General features: G+C 42.3%; 4 protein-coding genes across 8 annotated transcripts in view; 2 read left to right on the forward strand and 2 right to left on the reverse strand.

Moving 5' to 3' along the window:
* Nucleotides 1-2,439, forward strand: part of LOC122618209 (contactin-associated protein-like 2) — a 61,242-nt gene extending 58,803 nt beyond the window's left edge. Inside the window, exon 21 of one of the 3 annotated variants that reach the window (XM_043794454.1) lies at nucleotides 1,910-2,439. In XM_043794454.1, coding sequence (XP_043650389.1) covers nucleotides 1,910-2,263 — 354 coding nt within the window. In that variant the 3' untranslated portion in view covers nucleotides 2,264-2,439. Of the gene's footprint in view, nucleotides 1-1,748 lie in introns of all 3 variants that reach the window. The other 2 variants (XM_043794457.1, XM_043794458.1) reach the window with 2 other exon arrangements.
* A 207-nt stretch (nucleotides 2,440-2,646) lies between these two features.
* On the reverse strand, nucleotides 2,647-5,419 carry LOC122615989 (histone deacetylase HDAC1). The gene is made up of 4 exons (XM_043791198.1): nucleotides 5,164-5,419; nucleotides 4,617-4,729; nucleotides 3,269-4,514; nucleotides 2,647-3,201 (listed from the first exon to the last, which is right to left on the reverse strand). Exons 1-4 carry the CDS (start codon nucleotides 5,204-5,206, stop codon nucleotides 3,044-3,046), a joined length of 1,560 nt encoding a protein of 519 aa, XP_043647133.1. The 5' UTR covers nucleotides 5,207-5,419; the 3' UTR covers nucleotides 2,647-3,043.
* A 592-nt stretch (nucleotides 5,420-6,011) lies between these two features.
* LOC122618131 (tyrosine-protein kinase Src64B) overlaps nucleotides 6,012-22,600 on the forward strand; it is a 33,205-nt gene continuing 16,616 nt past the window's right edge. The window contains exons 1-3 of one of the 3 annotated variants that reach the window (XM_043794274.1): nucleotides 6,012-6,255; nucleotides 6,788-6,980; nucleotides 19,510-19,540. The gene's annotated coding sequence lies outside the window, so the exon portion shown is untranslated. The remainder of the gene's footprint in view (nucleotides 6,256-6,787; nucleotides 6,981-19,509; nucleotides 19,541-22,600) is intronic. The other 2 variants (XM_043794273.1, XM_043794275.1) reach the window with 2 other exon arrangements.
* LOC122618130 (nucleoporin Ndc1) lies at nucleotides 9,009-10,911 on the reverse strand. Its single transcript, XM_043794272.1, has one exon. It carries the CDS (start codon nucleotides 10,856-10,858, stop codon nucleotides 9,086-9,088), a length of 1,773 nt encoding a protein of 590 aa, XP_043650207.1. The 5' UTR covers nucleotides 10,859-10,911; the 3' UTR covers nucleotides 9,009-9,085.

Genomic DNA, 22,600 nt, shown 5'->3' on the forward strand with positions numbered 1-22,600 from the left:
ATAAATATATTTCCACTGCCACCCTTCCAAAATGCGTGAGTGTATGGATAAATGTGCATATATTTATGTGCGTCATAGACGCAGTTAATACTTAAAGAAAAACAATATTAACTACATATTATTATTTGCATTCAAAATATTTATCACATATTTCAAGGTTAACAATTTTCATTCTCATTTAAGCTATGCAAAACTTGGTTTTAAATAGTATGTAAATAGTCTGAATACTTTTTAAATATTATACAAATATCGCTTAAAATATTTCTGAAAATATTCACATTTTTCCGCGTGCGGCAGGTCATAAATTGGAATTTTCCACCTTTGTGTGATGACTTGGCAAAGTACGCAATGCAAACATATTCGAGAAGCATGCGCCGCGACGTATGCAATGAAAAATGTGGGGAAACAACAATGTTAATATGGCTGCCAAAGGACCCTCTCCCCCCTCAAAAGGGGACGTGGCAGGTCCAGGGGCTAAGGAAGTGTGTCCGTGTCAGTGTGCTGGATGAAAGTGCAAGTTTTGCTTATTGTTTCCAACGCTGCCACTGCTCCAGTGCCTCCAGTAACCTTCGGCCAAGAACAATAAAAGCAACTGAAATGCGTCCCATGCAAATGCGAAATGGAAAAGTATGAAAAGCGCAAGTGCCAGGGAAAAAATAAAATTTTTAATGCTTTTTCGTATAATATATGTACTTTTTCGTAGAGAGTTGAGCAGGTCTGCCATCTACTTAGTGTCACATAACACCATTAGTTTTGCATAATGTTTATATTTTATTCAAATAGTAGTACTTTGATTTTAGTTTTCTTAGGTTGTATTTTAGTTAGTTCTATTAAAATGACTTCTTAATTTCCGGTTAGGATATTTCGCAGGCCTATCTGCTAGCTTTTAGCCAACTTTCTCCATTGGGAGCATGCAAATGCATCGCTGTCGCCGGGCCAAAACATTCGCACTTGACTGAAACGCGTTGGCCGCCTTTCTTGTTGTTGATTTTCGGCTGATGCTGACGATGCCACGCCTCTAGCTACGGGAATATAAGGGGGGCGGAATCGGGAACATGAGTTGTGGGGCTGCCATGCAAAGTCCCGTGAAGTGACTGGCGGGTTTCGTGTAACCAAGACACTATCCGGGCTCCTGACGTGGCGCCTTTTGTTTCCCGGAGCCGTGGGGCGGGCTTATGGGGCAGCAAAATGGATTTTGGACGGGCTTCGCCAGCCAGAATGCAATACACTTGATGCACACACATAGCGTGCACTTAAAGAAAAATTTATAAATTAATGCTTGCATAATAAATTTCTGGATAATTTCTTGATTAATGAGTTTACTATAGAAATTGGCTATATAATAACTCAGCTCTCATATTAAACCAGTTTCTATCTAGTTAGTTAAACTAATTAAATGTTTATAAACGTATGTTTCGTATTTTTGCATATCAAGTCAATAAAATAAATAAAATCATAGTCACTTAAATTTTAAGGTGTACACCTTCATGTCAGTTCAGTGCATTTATTAACAACATAAAGTGCCAAATCACGGCAGGTGCCAAAATCTCGTTAAAAAAAAACTTAAATAAACTTTCGCCAGTAGAAAATGCAGCTTGAATAACCGTCATTCCCCCCTCGCTATCTTCTCCTGTCTATCTTTCAAAGCCTTTAAATAATTATAAAACTTTATCTCTTCTCTGGACACTCGCAAACATGAACCTCTCACCACCGCCGTCCATGTCCATTGAACGTCACTTTGACTAAAGCCAAATAGAATTAAACCCTGAAAAATATTTGATCTAAATTCCTGACTTCCTATCCCCACGCCCACTGCCCGCCGCCCATCGTTTTTTCCCGACACACGCCACCCCGAATCCTGCATCCCATCCAACGTCCTGATGCCATTTTCATGCCCAATCTCCCCCAGAAAGCGCAGCAGCGGCAGCCACAGGAACACAAATCCCGCCACAAAGCGCCCGATGACACAGAGGCTCCAAAGCAGCAGCAGTCCTTTGATGTAGCCACAAATGCCAATGGGTCCACCCTGTCCACGAAGCGGGCGACAAATCCGGAGGCGCCGAGTGGGAAACCCCCATTGGTGCCGATGCGACAGCATCACTCGAAAGCGAAGCACCCAACACCACCACCACCAGCACCAGTTTTCCTGGAAAACTCACTGCTGCAGCGCCAGTTCGCGAATCCAATTAGTTACTTGGGTGGACCGCGGCTGCAGCCGCGCAGTAATCGCACCAGCATCGACTCGATATTATCGCTGGATTAGCACCGCAGCCAGCTTCCAGCTTTCCGCCCACGCCACCCCGTGGAAAACCTCGCAGACTAGTCACAAACTGTCAACTGGTGGGCGGGAAAAACCCCCCAGTGGATCCTTTTACCCAATGCCACAACGTCCTCAACTTAGAAACTCCAAGTTTACAACTTACGAAATTGTTAGCTAGTCCTACTTAAAATACAAATAAATTGTTACAAATAAATGTGCTTGTTTCTTAGTAAGCAAAGATACCTAAATGTGAGAACGTAAGTATTTTTGTCAGTTAAGTATGTCTTTAAAATTAATTATTTCATTTTCTATAAAATTAAATGCAGTAAATAGTACAAGAACATTTAAAACAATAGTTATAAAAGAACGAATGAAAACTCAAGGCCTTTCGTATTTATAAATATTTTTATTTGATTAAATTAGCTTCTGCGTGATTCGCACATTGGATCGCTTGTATGAATGCATTTACTTTTCTTGCTTAGCTTATACACATGCGATCTGCACAGATTGACTTAATATTAAATTGTAGTTAAGCCTACGATGAGTTTAAGTTCCGCCCACTGATTTACTGATTTACCCCCCTGGGGATTATCCCCACTACGTAGAAAAGGAGCCGATCGCCGGGGGGGACCGTTTTGAGGGGGCGGTTATATAATGCCCTGGCCATGGCTAGGGGGCGTGCTGGGTGGTGGGCGCGAGGATAAGATGACGCTAGGTGAAATCCGGCGGCTTGTACTTCGGCGGTCGCTTAATTGGCTTCTATAACCAATTGCGGCCGCCACGTCAAATGTTGTTCTCCTTGGCGCCCTTGGCCCCGGCCCCGGAGCCTGATCCCGATCCGGCATTGGCTGTCGCTCCGGCGTCATTATCGCTCTTGTTGTTACTGTTGTTGTTGCTATTCGTATTGGACGCCGTCGACTCCTCGCCATCAGCGCCATCGCCTGGAAACAGCAAAATGGTTTAGTTAAAACGTTTTTAATAAAACTTTAGTGATTTAAATTCCCGTACCCTTTTCCTTTTCGTCCTTGATCTCGCTGGACGTCTCTGACGATGCCTTGTTGCTGTTGGTGTCCTTGTCCAGACGCGGTCGCTTCCGCTGACCCTTGTACGTGCGGTTATCCCTGCGACCGCCCTCGCCCTCATCCTCCGAATCGGAGTACTCGTTCTCGGGCACGATGCGCTTGTCCTTGTCGCTCTGCGGCAGGCGATCGTCCTTGTCGACCTTGTCCTCGTCGTCGGACTCATCGTTGATGGCGTCCTCGGGAATCGCCTGGATTTGAACGCCCGGAGCGTGTGGCAGCATGCGCAGGTTCTCGAACAGACGGTTCTTGATCTTCTCCAGGTACTCGGAAGTATTCTGATTCGTCATGTTGCTGGGGCTAATGTGCAGCTTGAAGTCGGGGCCAAAGTACTCGAAGTAATCGTTGTAGGGCAGTTCGTTGGCTATATCCACGGCCAGTGCCACGGAGGTCTCATAGGTCCAGCAGCGGGATACGTTACGAATCGTATAACCACCACCGCCGACCATCAGGAACGGCAGGTTATACTTCTTCACGAACTCCACGCATTTGCCGTGTCCCTTGACGGTGAGATTGAAGCAACCTAACCGATCGCCAGTCAGCGAGTCGGCGCCACACTGCAGCACCACGGCTGCCGGCTGGAATGTTTCCATCACCTTGCTGATAATGGGCACGAAGATGCTCTCGTACGCATCATCATCCATGCCATCACGCAGGGGTATATTCACCGCATAGTACTTGCCCTTGCCGGCGCCAATGTCTCGCAGATCACCGGTGCCCGGGAAATACTCTCCGTACTTGTGGAAGCTCACCGTCATCACACGATCGGTGGTGTAGAACGCCTCCTCCACGCCATCGCCGTGATGGACGTCTATATCTATGTACAGAACACGCTGGTGGTATTTAAGCAGCTCCAGAATTCCTAAGACAATATCGTTGACATAGCAGAAGCCGGAGGCCTCCGATTTTTTGGCATGATGCAGCCCACCGCCCCAATTGATGCAGATCTCCGAGGCTTGCTTATTTAGTTTTACGGCCGCAGCTACGGATCCGCCGGCGGAGAGTTGGCAAAACTCGTAAAGTCCATCAAAGACGGGACAATCCTCGCCCACATTGAATCGCTGCATCTGCTTGTTGTACTCGGACATGTTGTCCGGCCGAATGGATCGCAGGAACCGGACGTACTCGTCCGAATGGAACTTGGTCATCTCATCGGCAGTGGCTTTGTGGGGACGCTGGAATAGAGAAAATCGTGTTTATATATACATTAAGTTCTATTTCGATTTTTTCAAAATTTGTAATAAGTAATTTTATTGTTTAATGATAAAGTAACTCACGTATATTTCCATTTTTCGATATAGCCCATAGTTGAGCAGCAGGTTGTGGGTCATGCGTATGCGGTGCGGCTTCATGGGATGACCCTGGCCATAGTAGTAGTTGCCAATATCACCTGGGGATCAAAAATCGCGATTATGAGTACCTTGCTAAAGTAATTATATGCCACGCTATGCGAAATACACATTTTACGGCCACTGTCGGCGAGGCGTCTGCTGGAGAGCATCACTTTTCCCGAACGACCGCAGCGGTCGCACTTTCGCCCCGAACGAAAAGGCAGCAACAACACAAAGAAGAGGAAGAGAGACATCAGGTACATACAAGCACACGCATACAAGCGCACTGCGGTCGTATGGGAAAAGTGCGCTGTTAACCGGAACGCGCTCGTACAGTCGCCGTAAAACTTGAAATTTGCAAAAATGCTATCATCTGACGCTAAGCGGATGCGAAAAAAACACAAAGACGGCGTGGTAGGCATAGCTGGCACTTTGCAATCACAAATCCCACGTCTAGTAGGCGTTTTACTTAACTTAAAAGCTCAAAACTTACTGTCGTAGTAGTAACAAACGCGCTTTTTGCTGTGAGACTGCATTTTGCGGTGCTGTTGGCGGTCTTAAAATTCCTTCAAGTCGATGTTTTCCTGTTCTTCGTCGATCGGAAGAACGCGCGGGCTCCGAAGATGTTTAACTTTGGCGCCGGTCCGACTTTTGGCCCTTTATTTCCAATATAATGCCAAATTCGGAAAGGTTGAGATAAATACGCGCAAAGAAAACCGCTGCTGGTGGGCAGTGTGACCGCGGACTTTTCAAAAAAAAACGTATACCGCGCGGCTCTGATTTAATACTAAATACATTCATATAAATGTACAAAAAATACCAAACAATTATTATAAATGAATTATTTAATAAATATATTTGATAAAATTACGTGTGCTTGATGATTATCCTTTTCATACAAAACTGATAATATTGTCTTAGATATATAAACAATTTGGAAAATGTCTAGTGTGCGTATCGAAAAATTTTAAAAATATCACTGCAGTTTTGAACAGAAACGACATGAATCATATATAATTCAATCTTAATGTAATGCAAGTTTGATTGTTTTAAAATTTCGTTGCAACGGCTTCAGCCGAAAATAACGATGTCATGGAAAACATTATAAAGCATCGGAGGTATATGAATAAACTTTAAGATTTGAATAATCTTTTAAAATATAAAATGTAAAAAAATGCATTATATATTGAATGACAGTAACTACAGCGCCATTACGACCAAAAAGGGAACTGGTTGGTTGCAGTCCTGGATATATCGCTAAGATCGGTTAATCGATAGGAAGCAGTGCTGAAATCGGACTTTCCCCATCGCCAGAGAATGTATTCTCTCTCTCTCAGAGCATACCCCATCTCGCTCTAAAATCCACCGCAGTTTCCCACGATTTTCCTTCTCACTCTAAAATACACCGTTGAACGACTCGGACGCGATTTTCCAGCGCGGGTGATTTTCCTCATCGGTCGGCGTTTTTCGGCGGCTTCTTATCGACAAACAATAGTGCTCAAGTACACCGAGATTTTGTAGTGTTTTGGAGTTGCAGCATCAGAGGCGATTGCCAATTGAAAAAAAATTAATAAAACGGCGACGCGTAAGTTACCAACTCCCCCATGTGCGAGTGTGCGTGTGTGTCTTGTGTGTGTGTGTGAAAAAAGAGAAAGAATAATGGAGTTGCAGTGGAAACACAAACACGCTCTCTCGCTCCATCTCCCTCGCACACACACACTCACTGGGCGAATGAAGAAGTGGAAAAATGAAAACCGAAGTAAAGTGACAAAGCGGAGTGGCCAATAATGCAAGAAAAAACATATGAAACCCGCAGTAAACATTTGAAACAAAATTAATAGATTTCATATGCGGCTAAAATATCCTGCGCAGCTTTTCTCTTTCCAACTTTTCTCTTTTTCCCGGAAGAGCCTTTTTCTATGCCTTTCCCCCTCGCAGACCAACGCCTCTCCTCCGCAACTTTCTGTTACTTTTTGTTAACTTCGTCTCTCGGCTTTCCTACTTTATTTCTCTCTGTTGTTGTTGCTGTGCCCGCAGGATATTTAAGACCTTTTTTTGCTGGCGTTTAATTATAGTTTTCATTCCACTCTCTTTCCCGCATCTCTTTTTCCAATTAGCGCCGAAGTTCAGCGCAAAGTAAAAAGCAAAAATATAGTATTTGTTGTTTTTATTTGGCCCGCAGACCGTGCATTAAAAACAACAACTTTAACTACAGTGGCAGGCGTAACTGTAAAGTCCGCTTTGCTTGTGATAGCCAATAAAGAGAATCGGAATCCGCAGCAAAGTTTTGATTTATTCTAATTAAAAAAGGTAAGTGCGATATAAAACCGGATTATAGCTCCTTTTCATTCGCACCTCCTTGGCACGAAGTGCCGTTAGGAAGAGAAGCCAATGAACGCAAATAAGTAAACACAAAAACTAAAAAAAAAAAAGAGTGCGAGATTTGCTCTCCCGCTGCATTTCTATTTATGCTTCTGTGGCTGATAATGTGTACAGTGAACACTCGTAAGAAAAAAAATTAATGAAGCAAGGCAACATAACAATTCAAAAGTCTTGTTGTTTGCGATTCATGCTAACCATACATTTATAACGTCGTGTTAGGCAGTGATAAAGTTTCCAATTGGATTAAAGCTGGAGTTGCTTTTAGATAACTTTGTTTTACTGAAATATTAACAACCACTTCATTGTATTTGGTTCAGTATATCGAGTGTCTACCGTTTGCAGTTATTCGTTTCTCCGGCTGCTGTAAAAAGTCAAAAGCATTTGTTGTTGCTACTATTGTAATTGCCTCCAATTTGTGGAGAGTCATGGGATGATGATTGAATGGGGGAGGGGACGGGAGATGGAAAAGAAGAAGCTAAAGAGCAGCAGGCGTCGGCGCAGCAGCTGCTCCTCTCTCCCTCTCGCTCTCTCTATCTGGTTTATCCCTTGTGCGCTATTTTCGGCATTTTGTGCTTATTTATTTACCTTTTGGTGGCTTGTTTATTAACCCCTCCTTTTCCCTCCTACTCTGGATCGCTCCATGTGCTTTGAAGTTCAAGCCACAAAATTTGTTTTAATTTTTTTTTTTTACATTTGTAGCTTATCTGTTGCAGTAAAGTTTCGCCCTCACTCCAAAAATAAAACCCCTTCAATTAACATTGCTGCCGTCTGTTTTCTGTCTCTGCTACTTCTTTCCTTTTTCCCTCAGTTTTCTCTTCTTTTTTTTTTCTCCTTTTACTTTTTGTGGCCAGCCGCTGATAAAGACCGCAAATAGTTTGTCTGTGCCTCAATTTTTTTGTGTACAGTGACTATCGCCTAAATGTAACTAAAAACACAGGAAACTTAATTTCAGCAAAAGTTTAACAGGAAGTGTATTTTAAGATCAGAGAAATTCAATCCCTGAAAGGAGTATCTTTGTCAGAACTTGATTTTAATCTTAGGGTGGGTAATTCATTTACACACTTGAGCTTATAAATATATGTTTGTGTTTACGTACTAGCCCTTTTTTCAAAAACATTTGAATATCGGATTCTGACCTTTATCTTAGCCGTACATCACTGTACAGATTTATGGTCGCTTCTTCTGGAGTCTGTTGCTCTTTAACCCTTAATTGGTGAGTGGGGGTTTTCAATGGAGATCCATTTGAGTGCAACTAGGCAATTATGCTTTTTGGCCTCTGCGCGCTGTCGAGCCCCCGTCCCTTCCCCCACCGTTTTAGTGCCCCCTCGTCTTTGACCCCCTGCTAAATCATTGCAAAATGGCAATCGCAAAATGCTCTCAAACAGTTAATCTGCTTAGCTTGACTAACGGCAAACTTGTTGAGATCTTTTCATTTCTCTATTTTGCTCGCAGTTCGCTTGCTGTTGTTGTTCTTCGAATTTCCCATTTTGCACACAAAGCGTTTTACATGATACGGACGACCACAAAGGCAAAAGGCATTCGAAAAGAGGAAAGGGGTGGGGGAGTAAGGGGATAACACAGCGTGGGAGGTGCAATAAGGAGAATCCAAACGAATAAAAAGTAGTCAAAGCAACTGAAGTGGAGACGGAAGAAGCGGCACAAGTAGAAAACTCAATTGTTCACCGCTCTCTTTTAGCTCCTCCTTTGTTCCTTTCCCTGCCAGCTTTGCGTGTATGTGTGCGTGTTTGGCCACTTAGCCAGCAAACAATGCACACAGCAGCAGCGTTTTATTGATAAGAATTGAATAGGAGAAGAGAGGAGAGCAGAGAGGAAAGAGGTGCAAGAAAGAGGAAAAGTGGAAAGTGCGTGGCAAGTGCGACAAAAAAGAATTAATGTAGAGATGATTGCCTGAGTGGAGAGAATTTAAAGTGGATTTTCCCTGTTATTGTCAGAATACTATTTTTGAGAATTTCAACTTTATTCAATAAAATAAGCAAAACAAACCAATTTAAAAACGCAAAAAGTAAACAAACTTAGGGTATTAACTCCATTCTCCTTCTAAATGTATCCCTCAACTTATCGTCATCGAAAATGTTGTCCAAATGCGGGCCATAGGTAAACAGCATTTTGTATAAACAGCGGTTTATGGCCATCATAAAATGATCATGGCTGGAGCATAGTTTTCCTCGCACCTGCATTTCCTTAGCCGCGATCAGCTTTTCCTCCACCTTCAACAAATACACCACAATACGTTCCAGATCGTTCTGAATATAGCTGAATTTGTCTTCCTTCAAGAATCTTACGCAGATGCTGACGAGTCCTTGAAGGATCCAAACTAGAGGTTCCCCACACCGCAGCTCATGATTGAGATTGGCCAGAGGATCTAGTTCGTACAGAAAGCTATAGTACTGCGGAACAATTGGCAATCTATCCCATAAACCATTCCAGCAGCTGTGGATCCTATCATAGAGGTATATCCTCAGGTAACAGAACCACCAAAATTTATCTCGTGGCTGACAGCTTGGAGAATGTCGACATGTAGCACAAAGACGTCGTGGCGGAGGAGTTGGTTTCACCAACGGACGAATTCTTTGCTCCTTGGGGTTTAGCAAATGGCTGACCTTAATGCGCGGAGTTGGCTCCAAACAGGACTCCATCCTGGCCAGAAATTGATCTAGCATTTCCATTATAACGTCGCGTAACTCACTCCAATATCGATTTCTTTGGCCAACTTGTTTTTCGAACAGTTCATTGCACAAGCTGCCCGACATGGCGGAATAAAAATCACGGGCTGCCAGCAATTGAAAGCCATAGATTTCCGCAGTGTCCAGAGCCATGGCTATTGGTAATGAAAGGTTATAGCGCTGCACATTCATGGGCAACGGTTTCATTCGCATCATGCAGAAGAAGTATTGAAAGCGCTCCCATATCAGATTGACTAGACTGATATCTATATACTCGTGCAGGTCTCTTGAATCGCAAATCAGTAATAGGTGGCGCTGCATTATCAGGCCATAAAGTTCCCGAACTATATGCAATTTGGCCAGGATCAAGGTAGCTAGCAACCAAGCTTGGAAAAGTCTTTGGGGTTGCGTTATAATGACAAAACATCCAGTGCTCACTCCGCCTAATTCGGTAGTATCCAGGAAACCCATGGTCGGCCAGTAGATCAGGGCAAATAATATGGTTGGAACGAAAGCCGCTTTAGCAGAAGTCTTGAAATGGTGACACCAGATTTGAAGCAGCCGCTCCTTCATATTCAAATGCACGATGGGCAATGGGAATCTTCGCAAAGATCTCTCATGGCTCTTATGGTAATAGGAAATCCCACAAAAGCAGCCAAAGGTCATGAGGTAATACCAGGACCCTCCGAGCAAGTAATTCCCATTGTTCAAGTCCACGAAGGATGCATAAAGCCAGCTGCTAGCAATGGTTGTAGAAAGTATCGATGAAATTAGGCAAAACCTTATAGGGAACTCATAAGTTATCCTCAAAAGATTGTATCTGAAGCATCGGGGAGGGACATAATGTATGTGGCATAATACCAAGCCAAACCCCATCGTGCTCAATCGTATGAGCAACAATAGTACCGAGGAATACATCGAAAACAGAGTCCTTCCCAGGATTTCAGTGAGGGAAACCAGTGGACGTCTCACCTCAAACAAATTGACGGATACGAATATCGTCAGCATCTGATAGTCCAGCCATGAGCAGAGTAATGTGGCAAATAGGAACCGATATAGCAGTATCTTCTTGATCTTACGTGGAAGCCACAGATAATATTGGGGCAACATCGCCTTCGACATGTTTGCGTATGGAAACGTTTGATCTGATTTGGTGACTAGTTGATTCTATGTTCCTCGCCTGCTGAGCTGCAACTTGTAACCTTCTTTCCGTCAGTTTACTGTCTCAATTGACATAGTTCCCAAGTCGGTTGGCCTGGTCATCAATCTATTTAATGGGCTCCCGTTGACCCAACTTACGCCCATTGTGGACCCCTGTCGGCCCCTTTTTCGCAAAAGTTCAAAAGTTTTTATGCCAATTTAAACTTTTTCTTTCTGACTGCGCTTACAAGGGGTAGTGTGACTTTAGCAGCGATCTGGTAACAACAGAAGGAAAGAGTATTGAATGTTTAATCCAAACTGATTCAAAACATAAAATGAATCTGCGATTTCAAATATGACCTCTTCATAGAGAATATTGTAATAATATGGTAAAATTTTATCTATTACCATAAATCAGAGTATTTCAAGAGCCAATTCCCCTGAGAAACATTTTTCAGCATAGCTGTTGCTAGCCTTTTATTTTTTTTGCCATTCAGGTGACAACTCAGCCAGGACTAAGTGCATCTAAAAATAAAGTTGTTGCCGCTGCAGGCACAACATTGCATTTCGCAATTGTTTTTATTCAGCGAGCGCCACTTTATTGGAGCTCAGCCACCTGAGGGGGGATAAATGGCGGTGGGGATCGCGTCGGGGAAGCTGCAGCTCCCAGCTAAAGTTCTAATTTATGTCGCTAAGTTTTTGCCTGCGAAAGAAAAGTTTGCAGTCACATTTAATGGTCAAAGCTGCAGGCGCAATTTCCACCAGGCGAAGAGCGTATTTCGAACGGGAACTGGACATGGAAATGGACATGGGACATGGGCATGGACATGGCAGAGGATGTTGCTCCGTCCCCCCATTTTTTTGTTGTTTGGCTTGCTGTTTGCCATTTCGGCCTGTGTGTGTGACCGCCTAACCCAAAAGCTGGCCAGGAGTGGAGCGAGGCCCGGGGCCAATTAGATTTATGGGATTAGCACAGGTCGTTGGCTATAAAACACTCGCATGCTTGCAGCACGGCGAAATCAACGTGAAAATCGAGACCATGTGGATGAGGATGAGGATCCAGTCGGAAACACACACCCATTGGCAAATGGAACCTGAAACGATGGGAAATGTGTGAACACTAAACAAAATTTTTAGGCTTATTTAATTCGAATTTTCTTTGGTTTTATGTAGCAGTTTTTCATTCCTGTTTTGTCTTTAAAAAAGTAATGTTGTAAATGCGAAATTAAAATTGGATTATGTCAATAGATAAGGCTTAAATGAATTAAAATATAAGAAATGGCTTTGAAAACAACCAATTTTTTCAAGTGATGAATGAAATTGCACACAATCGGAGTATAATTAGCAAAAATTAAAAGGAGTTTCGTGCAATATTTTCTCTGCGGACACTGCAAACATTTGCATTGCTGTGTCCTGTTGAGCTCGTCCATCTCTCTTCCTCTCTCTCTCTCTCCCTTTGCCCATATATCTCTCCCTATCTGTCTGCAGGCAGCTCCTGTGTGAGCCAACTCCCAACCAACCACACACACTCCCCACTTCACCGCTTACCTTCGCCGAACATCCGGTGGGCAACAAAACATTGTTTCATCCCATAAACCGCCGCCAACTTTTGCATCGGTGGTGGTTTTTTTTTTCGCTCTCGCACTCGGCGAGCTTTGTTCCGGCCTTACTTTCCGCTTCCCCGCGGTTCCTCCTGCTGCCCGTACTACCCACCTTCCGCCCACCACCGACCCACGTCCTGTTTGCCTTGCCATTGAGCGGCCGCGATGATGACGCGTGCTCCTGGCCCATGCCCATGCCCAGAACCCAGAACCACGTACCGCCGCACACATTTCCGGACTCAGGCGGAGTTCTTTTGTGCCTTATGACGGGGTATGATGATTATTACAGAATATTTTGGGGATATACTATGAACGTACCTAAGAAATAGGATGATGATTCGATAATTCTATTAAAAATGTGACAGAAAGATTTATATACATATCTTGAGAGAATTTTTTGATACAATGTATACAGTACATCCAATCTCAAATCTACATTAGCAACAATACCAATTCCCAACTTATTATCCTATCAATCTTAGTCAATGTGAGCATGAGACAAGGAAGGGTATTCCAAACTTCGTCACCCGAATTGAATCGTATTCACTTCTTGTCCATGAGTTCGATTGTGTGAGCTTTGGTGGTTGTTGCTCTTCCTATTTCAGCTTCTGTTGCCCTGTTGTGTTGGCTAGTTTTCGATTTTATCGATTTTCATAAAGCTGCTTTCATGGGCGGCAGGCATTCAGTGGCAGAAAGTTTTCGGCTCTGTTACTCCAATTAGAGCACATAAACCATGGAACACAGCCGTGCAACACAAACGCACAGGCGCACAAACGGAGGTGAGCAATTTGGCTGCTCTGCTGACCAGGTGAAGCCAAACATTTCTGGCATTCCAATCGCATTTTTCATTGACTTCGCTTCAGCGACAGCCAAAGGGGAGATTTCGGGTGTTCGCTTCATAAATTGAGTTTTTACTTTTGCCACCGACCGAATATTCCTTTGTCGATGCATCCGACCGAGAAATAAATTTCTCTAGGTATTTATTCCGTTTTTGATGGCACTCTTCTGCAGCCATAAACGAACTAATTCGGTTGGCCTTCTGCATCCATTATTTTATTGAGCATGAGGTCAAAAGTTCAATACAGTAAATAATATACAGGACACTTAAAAGACTTGTTAAATAAGTCACTTATTAAATAAGATTCAAATGAAACCATCCTAGTAATAATTTACAACTATCTTTACTTGGAACTGCGGAATTTGATACAGTTCCAATAAATTATCAAACATAGTTATTATTTCATAACAAAAAAGTGCTCATTGCATATGGTTAAATTCTTCTTACCTCGCCTAACTATAAATCCCCAAAGAAGTAATGTATAATCCCTGCGGCTCAATTAATCCACTTGGTTAGTGGAGCACTTTTAATGAGTGCCACTCACGTATAAGAAACTGCAGCTGCAACTGAAACTCGACCCAATTCGAAGGCCCAAGCAAGTCATCCAAACTTATGGGATGACACTAAAATAAGGGCTCTGCTTTGCGACTTAGTAAAAACTTTTTAATTACGAGGATCAGGACAATAAAAGTTTATGAGGCGAAAAGTCCTGTCCCCATGAGCTGCTACTTTTCCCCTCCCACTCCCTGTTTTTTCTGGCAAATAAACACCAAAAGCGTGGTAAAAACTAATAAAACTGAGCTCAACTCTCGGCTTCCAAGAGGGGAATGTAAAAAAAGCTGAGAATATCGAGTTGAAGTTGAACGTTTAATGTGTGCGGCCAAAACTTGGCTAATCCCTTCAAAGCGAAATTGCAGAGATAGTCAATAAATAGAGAAAAATGAGACTGTTGCGCATATATTGGATTTTTTGGCACAAAGTTTTGTAAATATTTTCTCGGACGAGCCAAAGGTCCTGGGAACTTTGGCTATTGCCAGTGACAGGGCAACGAAATGGCAAATCGATTCCCCAAATGCAATCTCTGTCTATCTGGTGGAGCTAATATTCAAATGAAATTTCGGTGCATTGAACCCGCATCAGCCAGCAGCAGTACAAGGTGTGAATTTGCCAGCCATCCAAGGAGCAGGAGCCAGGATGTGAATTGGTCGGCGGCAGGAAGGAGCTCCGGGCCACCAGCCAGATAAATATAAACACGAAAGTGGAGCACAGGCAGAGCTGTAGCCGCAATAACTGTCTTGGGAGATACAAATGCCCCCGAAGCGCACGAAAGTGCACTGATATAAGAACAAATTACCTAAATTAAATTTGAGGATACATTTGTTGAATAACGAGTTCAATTTCTTAGTTCTTCCACCTTGATATCTTTAAAACTTATTGACTTTTTATATTTTATTAAGCACACACACACCTATTTATAATTATTTTTGAAGATTTATTTTCTGCAGTGTACTCAGTAAAGCAGAGTGTGGAAGTTGAGTAAATTCGATGCAAAGGCATTTCCAGAATGACAGCGAATAAAGCAAATGCTCGAGATTCCAGCAACCCTTCATCCAACCCTATTTCCCACTATCCTAACCCCAACCCCCTGCCCTGGTAATTCCCCAAACGCACGGAAACTTGACAACTTCACATGGCTGTGAGGTCTTAGACAAACTCTTTGCACACGCTTACACACAGAGATTCCTCACTCAAAACCCTCAAATGAAATTAAAAAGTTTAACTTCAAACTTGGAAAGTGGGAGGGGCGAACAACCCCTAACTCACATCTGAGCTTGTGCCTAGCAACTCTTCATTTTCCTCATGAAGTTCTAGAGATTTTTACTTGCGCTCATAAGACATTAGCCAGCTACTTTGAGGGCAGGAAGTTGCTTTGACTTTCCTTGGGAGATGTTGTATGTGTGGGATAGTTGAAGATGCCCGTTGGATGGAACAATGTTTGTAATTAGTCACAACTGCCAGAAATCTTTAGAAACATAGTTGTGCAAAACAGGGTCATAAAAGCGGCTTTACAGAACCATGAGATGAGAAAGATACCAGTTGTAATTAGGGGTGCAATTAATAATCGTAGGGAACACCCAGGTGTATAATCCGCCAGATAAACACTTTTTAAGTCAGTTGTTAAGATAGTCATTTTATCTTTTATAACGTTGACAAAGTTTAATTCATTGTGCTTAAATTCTTGACCAAATACATATTCCTTTAGCTGGCGATACTTGTGAAGTATATTTGTTATTTTAGCGCCTGAACTAAATGCTGCTCAGCCATTCATAAAGTTCTGTGCTTATTCAAGTTTGCTTATTTGGGTATTTGTTCCAACACGTGAATTCCTTGTGACAAGTACGTGATAAATTCGTTGTAGCCTCATCAGGCAAACAAGCGCGACATGAACATAGTTTAAGTTTGACGGGTCTTGAGCTCCACAAAAGCGCTTTCCGAGGAGGGGATTCAGTTGGTTGGGGGGTAAGTGCTCCTTTTCCAGACAACTACAAATTTTCATAGCATATTTCATGCTGACTTCAGTTGGCATGAGAGCGATACACAAACCGGCAGTGATAGAAAACAAAAAAAAAATGGAAAACGCCAAACAAAAGAAACGGATTTGTTTTGCTTTGATAGTTCCCATGACAAAGTTTTGATAAACTAAAATGCTTTGATCAAGTTTTCAGCACTTCGCTGGAAATTGCTGTGCTCAACTATTTTTTTATGACACTGGTTTGAAGCTAAGAAACTAAATGGTACACCATAAAAACAAATTGCATTCTCAGACTAAGAAATAAATAAAGCGAAGTGAGCTTAATGCAAATCAATATATATACTCTTTGTTTTTACAGCTTGTGGAAGATATCTAAGTTTTTGTGCAGTATAGACATTAATCTAATTTTTTCGTAGAATCAAATGTGTCTTTTTTCTAATTGTTTAAGAGTTCAATGCTGAGATACTTAATCATGAGACATTTTTTTTATTGCCATTACAACTGCAGGAATCTAGAACAGACTTTTTTGTGCCGTACTTCCACTGATGAAGTAGTAATTTGTCTCCACTTTTTAGCTTGACTCGAGTTATTTCCTAGCAACTGCCTCAATTGAATGACTGTCCAAACGACTGACAAAATGTCACGCTGCGATTGTGCCGATAGCGAAATCTCGTTCTCATTCTCATTTTCAATTCGGAGGGTGGGCAGAGTTTCAATGCCTCCCCATCTCGGGGGATTTTCCCCCATTTTCCTGCTGCATTGCGCCGGAGCTTTTGTCTCAAGTGCATTGCAGTTGGAATTGTGTCTAGAGTGGGCTGCACTTGTCGCAAAAAAGCTGCAAAAGTTGGTGTTTTTTTCAGCTTCAATAGAAAGAACAGTATCCAAACCTGAAACTGAACTCAAGTGAACTGGAATTAAATGAATGGAAGCCCAGTACGCTCCCCAAACGCTTCTGCAATGCAATGCACTTTGCTGATTATTATTGCAGTTTGCTGTTTTTTAGTTTGGTTTTTTTTTTTGGTTTACTGGGCTACGTGACGCAGCTGTAATCAATTTGACATAGATTTTTTAAATCAATAAATGGGTTTGTCACGAGCCGGGGTTAAAGTGGGCTTTGACCAGGGCTTAAGGGCCATTCGATTGCCTCCTCAATTAACACACACGGGGGGATGCAATAAAAGCTTCTATCTACCATGTTTGCTCACCAGGCAAACAATTCAAATAGACAAACAAACAAACATTTATATCACAAATAGTTCGTTTTATCGTTTCTCAAACATTTACATTCAATTCGGCCTTTTGTTGCCGGCATTTCTTGAATGTTTTTCGTAAATTGCAATTTATTTCCGCTGCGAGGATAATTTTCAAATGCCTAATTCTTTCGTGTGGTCTTTCAGAAAATATTTTCCCACATTTGCATCAAATGTACAAGGCAGCTGTGCTGCCGGAAAATTGTTCACATGTCCATATTGCATGTTCGAGTGCTGCTGCCGCCGCTTTTTGCCACCGTGCCACATAAATTGCATTTTTAGCTAGGCCAAAACATGTTGCTTTCGTTGTTTATGGGGATTGAATTCGGTGCTTTTTTGGGGTGGGGTACGTCTACAAGCAAAATGTAGGGAACTTGCAACAGAAAAAAGGTACGTCAAGATTAATTATTTACCTATGGTGCAACTCCCTAGTCAAATGATGTTATTAATTGGACTTGGTTTAATGAAATTCCACCGAGGTTTCAAGCTTGCCATGCTTTGACGTCAGCTTATTACTTTGACGTCAAATTCATGACGAATTGTCGTGTTCTGAGAATTTATTTTGCTCGTAAGTAAATACCTTCATAAAGTTATTCGCCGTGTTTACTGCCCCCCTGATAAATGACAACATTGCAAATATATTTTGCTTGATTTCCGATTCGATTTAAGTGGAATTTGAAATTCTCTGTTCGTTCCAAAGGAGTTGCTTTATTTTTCTAGTGCACAAACTGCGCTTTTACTATTTACTATTTTTTGCCACCATATAACAACTCTCTCGAGACGCTCTTATCTGGTCAGCACTTGAGTTTTGTTTTGATTTCATTTGCGGGCTTACTTTGAAATGTTGCAGTCAGGAATGTTTGGACTGAAATTGATAAATCTATTTAAAGATGCCTGTCTATTTCAGCTATCAGAATGGGTACTAAAGTTCTGCATTTCAATATATGTTCGTTTTAAAGGTTTTGGTTATGTTAATGATGCATTATCTCGGTGTGTATTCTTTGAATTTTCGAGATGTGCTAAAAGTCATTGGCCTAGAAAAAATCCAATAAAATCGCCGGCCATCATTTGTTCTCGTTTACTCCCTGCTGTTTGTTCAAATTTTGTTCCACGCTATCTTCAAGTACCCGATCTAAAATAAACAAGAGAAGTGTGTGCACGACCCTCGCTGCTTCGACGCTTTTTGTTTTGTGGGGCGTACACTTCTCGAAACGCAGAAAGAGAATACCGAATACAGAGAAAACGAGGAACAGCTGGTAAAGACCAAGTCGAGAGTAGAAAACCCAGCTGACTGACGGAAACCGAAAGTGATACATCTGCTTCTCTCTAACGACCCGACTTGCCTTATAGGGTCAGGCGCCCCTCGTGCTGGAAATATCCTTAGAAAATGCCTCGAGGCGTAATCCACACATCCTGAGACGTTTCGTTTTTGCGTTGACTTTGGCAAGCAGGTCACGTGAGCATTTCACCATTTTAGCATTTCAGCAAACGAACAGAATAAAAACGACGAGGCGAGCTGGCAAAGGGAAATCCTAGAAATTCGTAGGGGTGGTCGTCCTGCAAATGTGATTGCTCGCAAAAGAAAATGGGGGGCGTAGTCTTTTGCCTTTGCAGAAGCCGGCCTTCCCTCTCATATCATAAAATACAGAACAAATTTCCTAGATTTTTTTCGCTCCGTTTTAGCGCCTTTTCTTGGCAATTGTTTCAACGTGTTTGAAATAATTCAAGCCGCGCCGAACCAGCCAAAAAGCTCAGGGTCTGGGCCCTCTTTTGTTTTGGCTTGTTTTGCTTTGGGTCTTTTGTGTTTACGCATATTCGGCTGATGCATATAAAAATGAAGTTTCTACGGGTTTATAAATACGAGCGAATACTCTTATACATACAAACATGAAAATCAATATTTGCGCCGCGTCGCCGTCATCATTAGTCAGTGTTGCGTTCTTTTGATACCCTTTACTTACATTATTTTGGGGGATTTATATAAGGATGTGAATAAGTACAAAGAACAAAAATATTTTTCTATAATTGCATGGATGTTTTTTATTGCTTTGCAATTGCTGCTTGTAAATCTGGAGAAACAATATTAAGCCTAAATAATATTTGTATTTTACTGGGTATATTTTAGTTGATATTGATATGCCTCCTGGTTTATTATTACATTTATTCCTCCTTTATTTGTATTTTCTGTTTGCCCCGAAAGCAGCCCGTCAGTCAGAGTAAAAAAGCGAGTCAGACAGCAGCAGCTGATAAGCCGCCATGCGGATGTGAAAATGTGCATGGATGGAGGGATAGTAGTAAATCTATTTACTTGCATATGGGAATATATACAGAAATATCTTTATTATGTACAATATTCAGTGCCCAATTTTCACGATAATTGACGAAATCCGTATCTCTCTTTTTCATTTCAGGTTGCGATAACCAACTTTGACCGAATCAAAGGTGAGCAGAACACGGAATACTTTTTGTACAATTTTTTTTCGAGGAGGGTTTTCTCTTTTGAGACTGCCAAGTTTTTGTCACATGGCCGCGGGCGATTTTGAACTTGTTCCACTTTGGCAGCGAGAATTTGTGGGGGCAGCTTTATCTTTGCATTCATCTGTCTATCGGGCTATTCTTTCGCCCAACTTCTCCCATTCTGCCCCTAACGCCCAGATAAAACGCGAAATATTCTTTTTTTTTTGGCCCACAGTATTTTTCCAATTTTTTTTTTTGGTTCGAGCCAGCTGTGTGCTCAATTCGAAAATAGAAAAAGAGCAAAAAACCTGATGGAGCTAGAGATGCTGGAATATAACAGTGGATGGATACTCGAGCAGCTTGCTCCAGTTCTTGAAGTGGACTCCAAAACGAGTTTTTCGGCACTTGCCCAGCCAGCCAAACCCCAAACCCCGCGTCGCATACGTAAATCACTTGGGTTGAGTTAGGTCTGGTTTTCAGATAGTTGTTTAAGCGCATATAAAAAACAAGAGAACGAGATCCATAGGCCTAATACCAAGGTTTTTCCAGCAAGTATATACTCTTTATGACCGCATAAAATCCGTTATTATATCTTTGACATGTTCGTAGCTGGTAATAAATTTCTATGCATATCCTCACATCTGCGGCCAATGCCAATTGACCAATCTGAAGCAACGATTTCGTTTGAGGCTTAAAGAGAATCGTAAAAATAAATCAGTAAAGCTATATATTTTTAAAGTTCATAGCTTCAGGATTGTACATTTAGGAGCACAGTAGAAATAAATTTGAATAGTGTTCGCTTTAGGCTTATTACCATTATTCTGTGACTTTTATTTGCAAATTTGAGACAGTGATGAACAGGAAAATCTGAAACTTTTTCCCATCCAATTTCCAAACATAACTTTACTTCCTTCTCAGTTTGGATTTTTTACGCGGTCTGTTTTTCATCGGGTCTGTCTTCTAATCGCTGGAAAACAGATTTTCTATTCCGCTGACGGATTTCGATGGATAAATTGAATTACCATGTTGTCCGCGCCACACGCAATGCAGCTGTCGGGTCCGGCTTTAGCTTTTTGTGATGAGGTGCCTGCCGCAGAGGGGAAAGTCATCGATGCATTGCCAGTACCCCTTCCCTGTGCCTCACTCCATTTGGATTTCCAACGATGCATTCCTTGGATCTTTTGTTGTGCACTGTGGATATGTGTTCAAATCACCTGGCCACATGCTGGGCGAAGCAGCTGAAGTTGCCAACAGTCGAGGTCAATAGAATAGCATTGGGTCGTCTAAAAGTCAACTGTAAGCAACAAGCAACATTAGCAATCATTTTAATAACATGTTAACTAATGACCTGGTATAAAGTTTCAAGTAAACGACTAAGTTTACGTATTATGTATTAACAACCGAAGTTAACACCCATTTTCGCTTTTAATGACCCTCTATTTTTGTGAGCGCCGCTGTGTGGCATGAATGACACATGCGGCAAGTAGCCAAGCGCATTTGGCGGGCGGTTGGGCGTACGATTTGTGAGGGGCCAAGGGGACACTGGGGCAACCCTTCAATGCCGCCTAGACAAACCCTCGGCACGTCTCGGGTCTCCAATTTCATGACTAATTATACGGGAACGCATGTGGCAGCGGGTAAGGCGAGAAGGTTAAGCGGCTGCCTTCTCGCCTCGTTCCCTCACGAAATTATGCGGATTATGTGTTTGTACTTTGCTGTTGCAACTTGCATTTGTTTGCCACCTTTGCCGATGGTTGAGGCCAGCCTTTTTTGCCTTTTTGCTTCTTTGGTCATTAATGAAGTTATGGAACTGACCCCCTGCTGACTTTTGGGGGTGCATGGAGGATGGTTATTTGGTTTCATGCATAAAATAGTTGCACATAAGTGCAAGCTGCAACTGCAGCATGAAACGATGATGAAAATTTCATGAATTTGCAACGGACCAAAGGAGCGGCGGTGTATCCTCATGCCTTTTTGGTCCAGTTATGGGATGAAATGCAATTTCGCCCTGCCAGTTTTTTGAGTGGCACAAACAAACGAACACCACGTGTGCAGCACACTAATACACATTTACTTTAATAGGTGTAAAGGCCTTAAGCTTACAAAATTATGATACTCAGCGAGTGTGTCCCGAGCACTGGGAGACTTGTTGGGTCAAATTGTTGTGTTTTTACCCAAGACCTAACATTAACTTTAACCGGAACTTGACTTGAAACTCCTTTTAACTTTTGAGGTCAAGACAATAATGTTATTGTGAATTAATGACCTAAAAACGTGAGTGTCTAGATGAACTTTAACCTAACCTTATGTTTTTTGCAATTATGCATTTTGAAGGGCTAACCTGAGGTTATGACGCATTTAAAATCTGCAGCACCTCTTATTTGTTCTATTCGTATCTCAGTTCTAGGTTTTTATCAGTGCAAAATCAGTTGCCTTGGCAAGCTGTTGCATAAATCAACTTCACCTGTGAACGTGAGTGTTTGTTTTTACCTGTGCCACTACTACTACGGGTGCGTGTGTTTGTATTTTAGATAACTCAGCGTTAAGCGCCCGCTTGAAACTATGTCAAGCCCTCCCAGACACACACAAACACACACAATCACACACACACAGCATTCACACACCAGCAGCAGCACTAATGCCGGCATTAACCCACAGCTGCTGCTTCACCTGAAGAGGAAGCTTCGGATGCTGTTGGTTGCTGGTTTCTGGGTGCTGGTTGCAGGTTGCCGGTGCCAGTGCCACCATCATGTGTGCTCTATAAAATATTTGTTTAAACTTGCACCACCCCCTTGCACCCCACCTTTCCCCTGGTAGCCCTGGCTGTTCAACGCCACATTTTCAGCATTTTCTGGTGTTGATAAGCACACTTTGCTCGCGACCACTTGAGGCAGCGCGACGGGTAATCACAACTTAAATGAGTAGTTTAATTTTGTTCAAGTGCAGCGCTAGAGACTCTCCGCACAAGAAGTGGCCAAACCGTTAACAGGCCAAGATCACTTAAAATAATGTATTCACTTTCAATCAATTCCTTTCCGATTTCAA

Source organism: Drosophila teissieri, chromosome 3L, assembly GCF_016746235.2.
Source record: "Drosophila teissieri strain GT53w chromosome 3L, Prin_Dtei_1.1, whole genome shotgun sequence".
Lineage (NCBI taxonomy): Eukaryota > Metazoa > Arthropoda > Insecta > Diptera > Drosophilidae > Drosophila > Drosophila teissieri.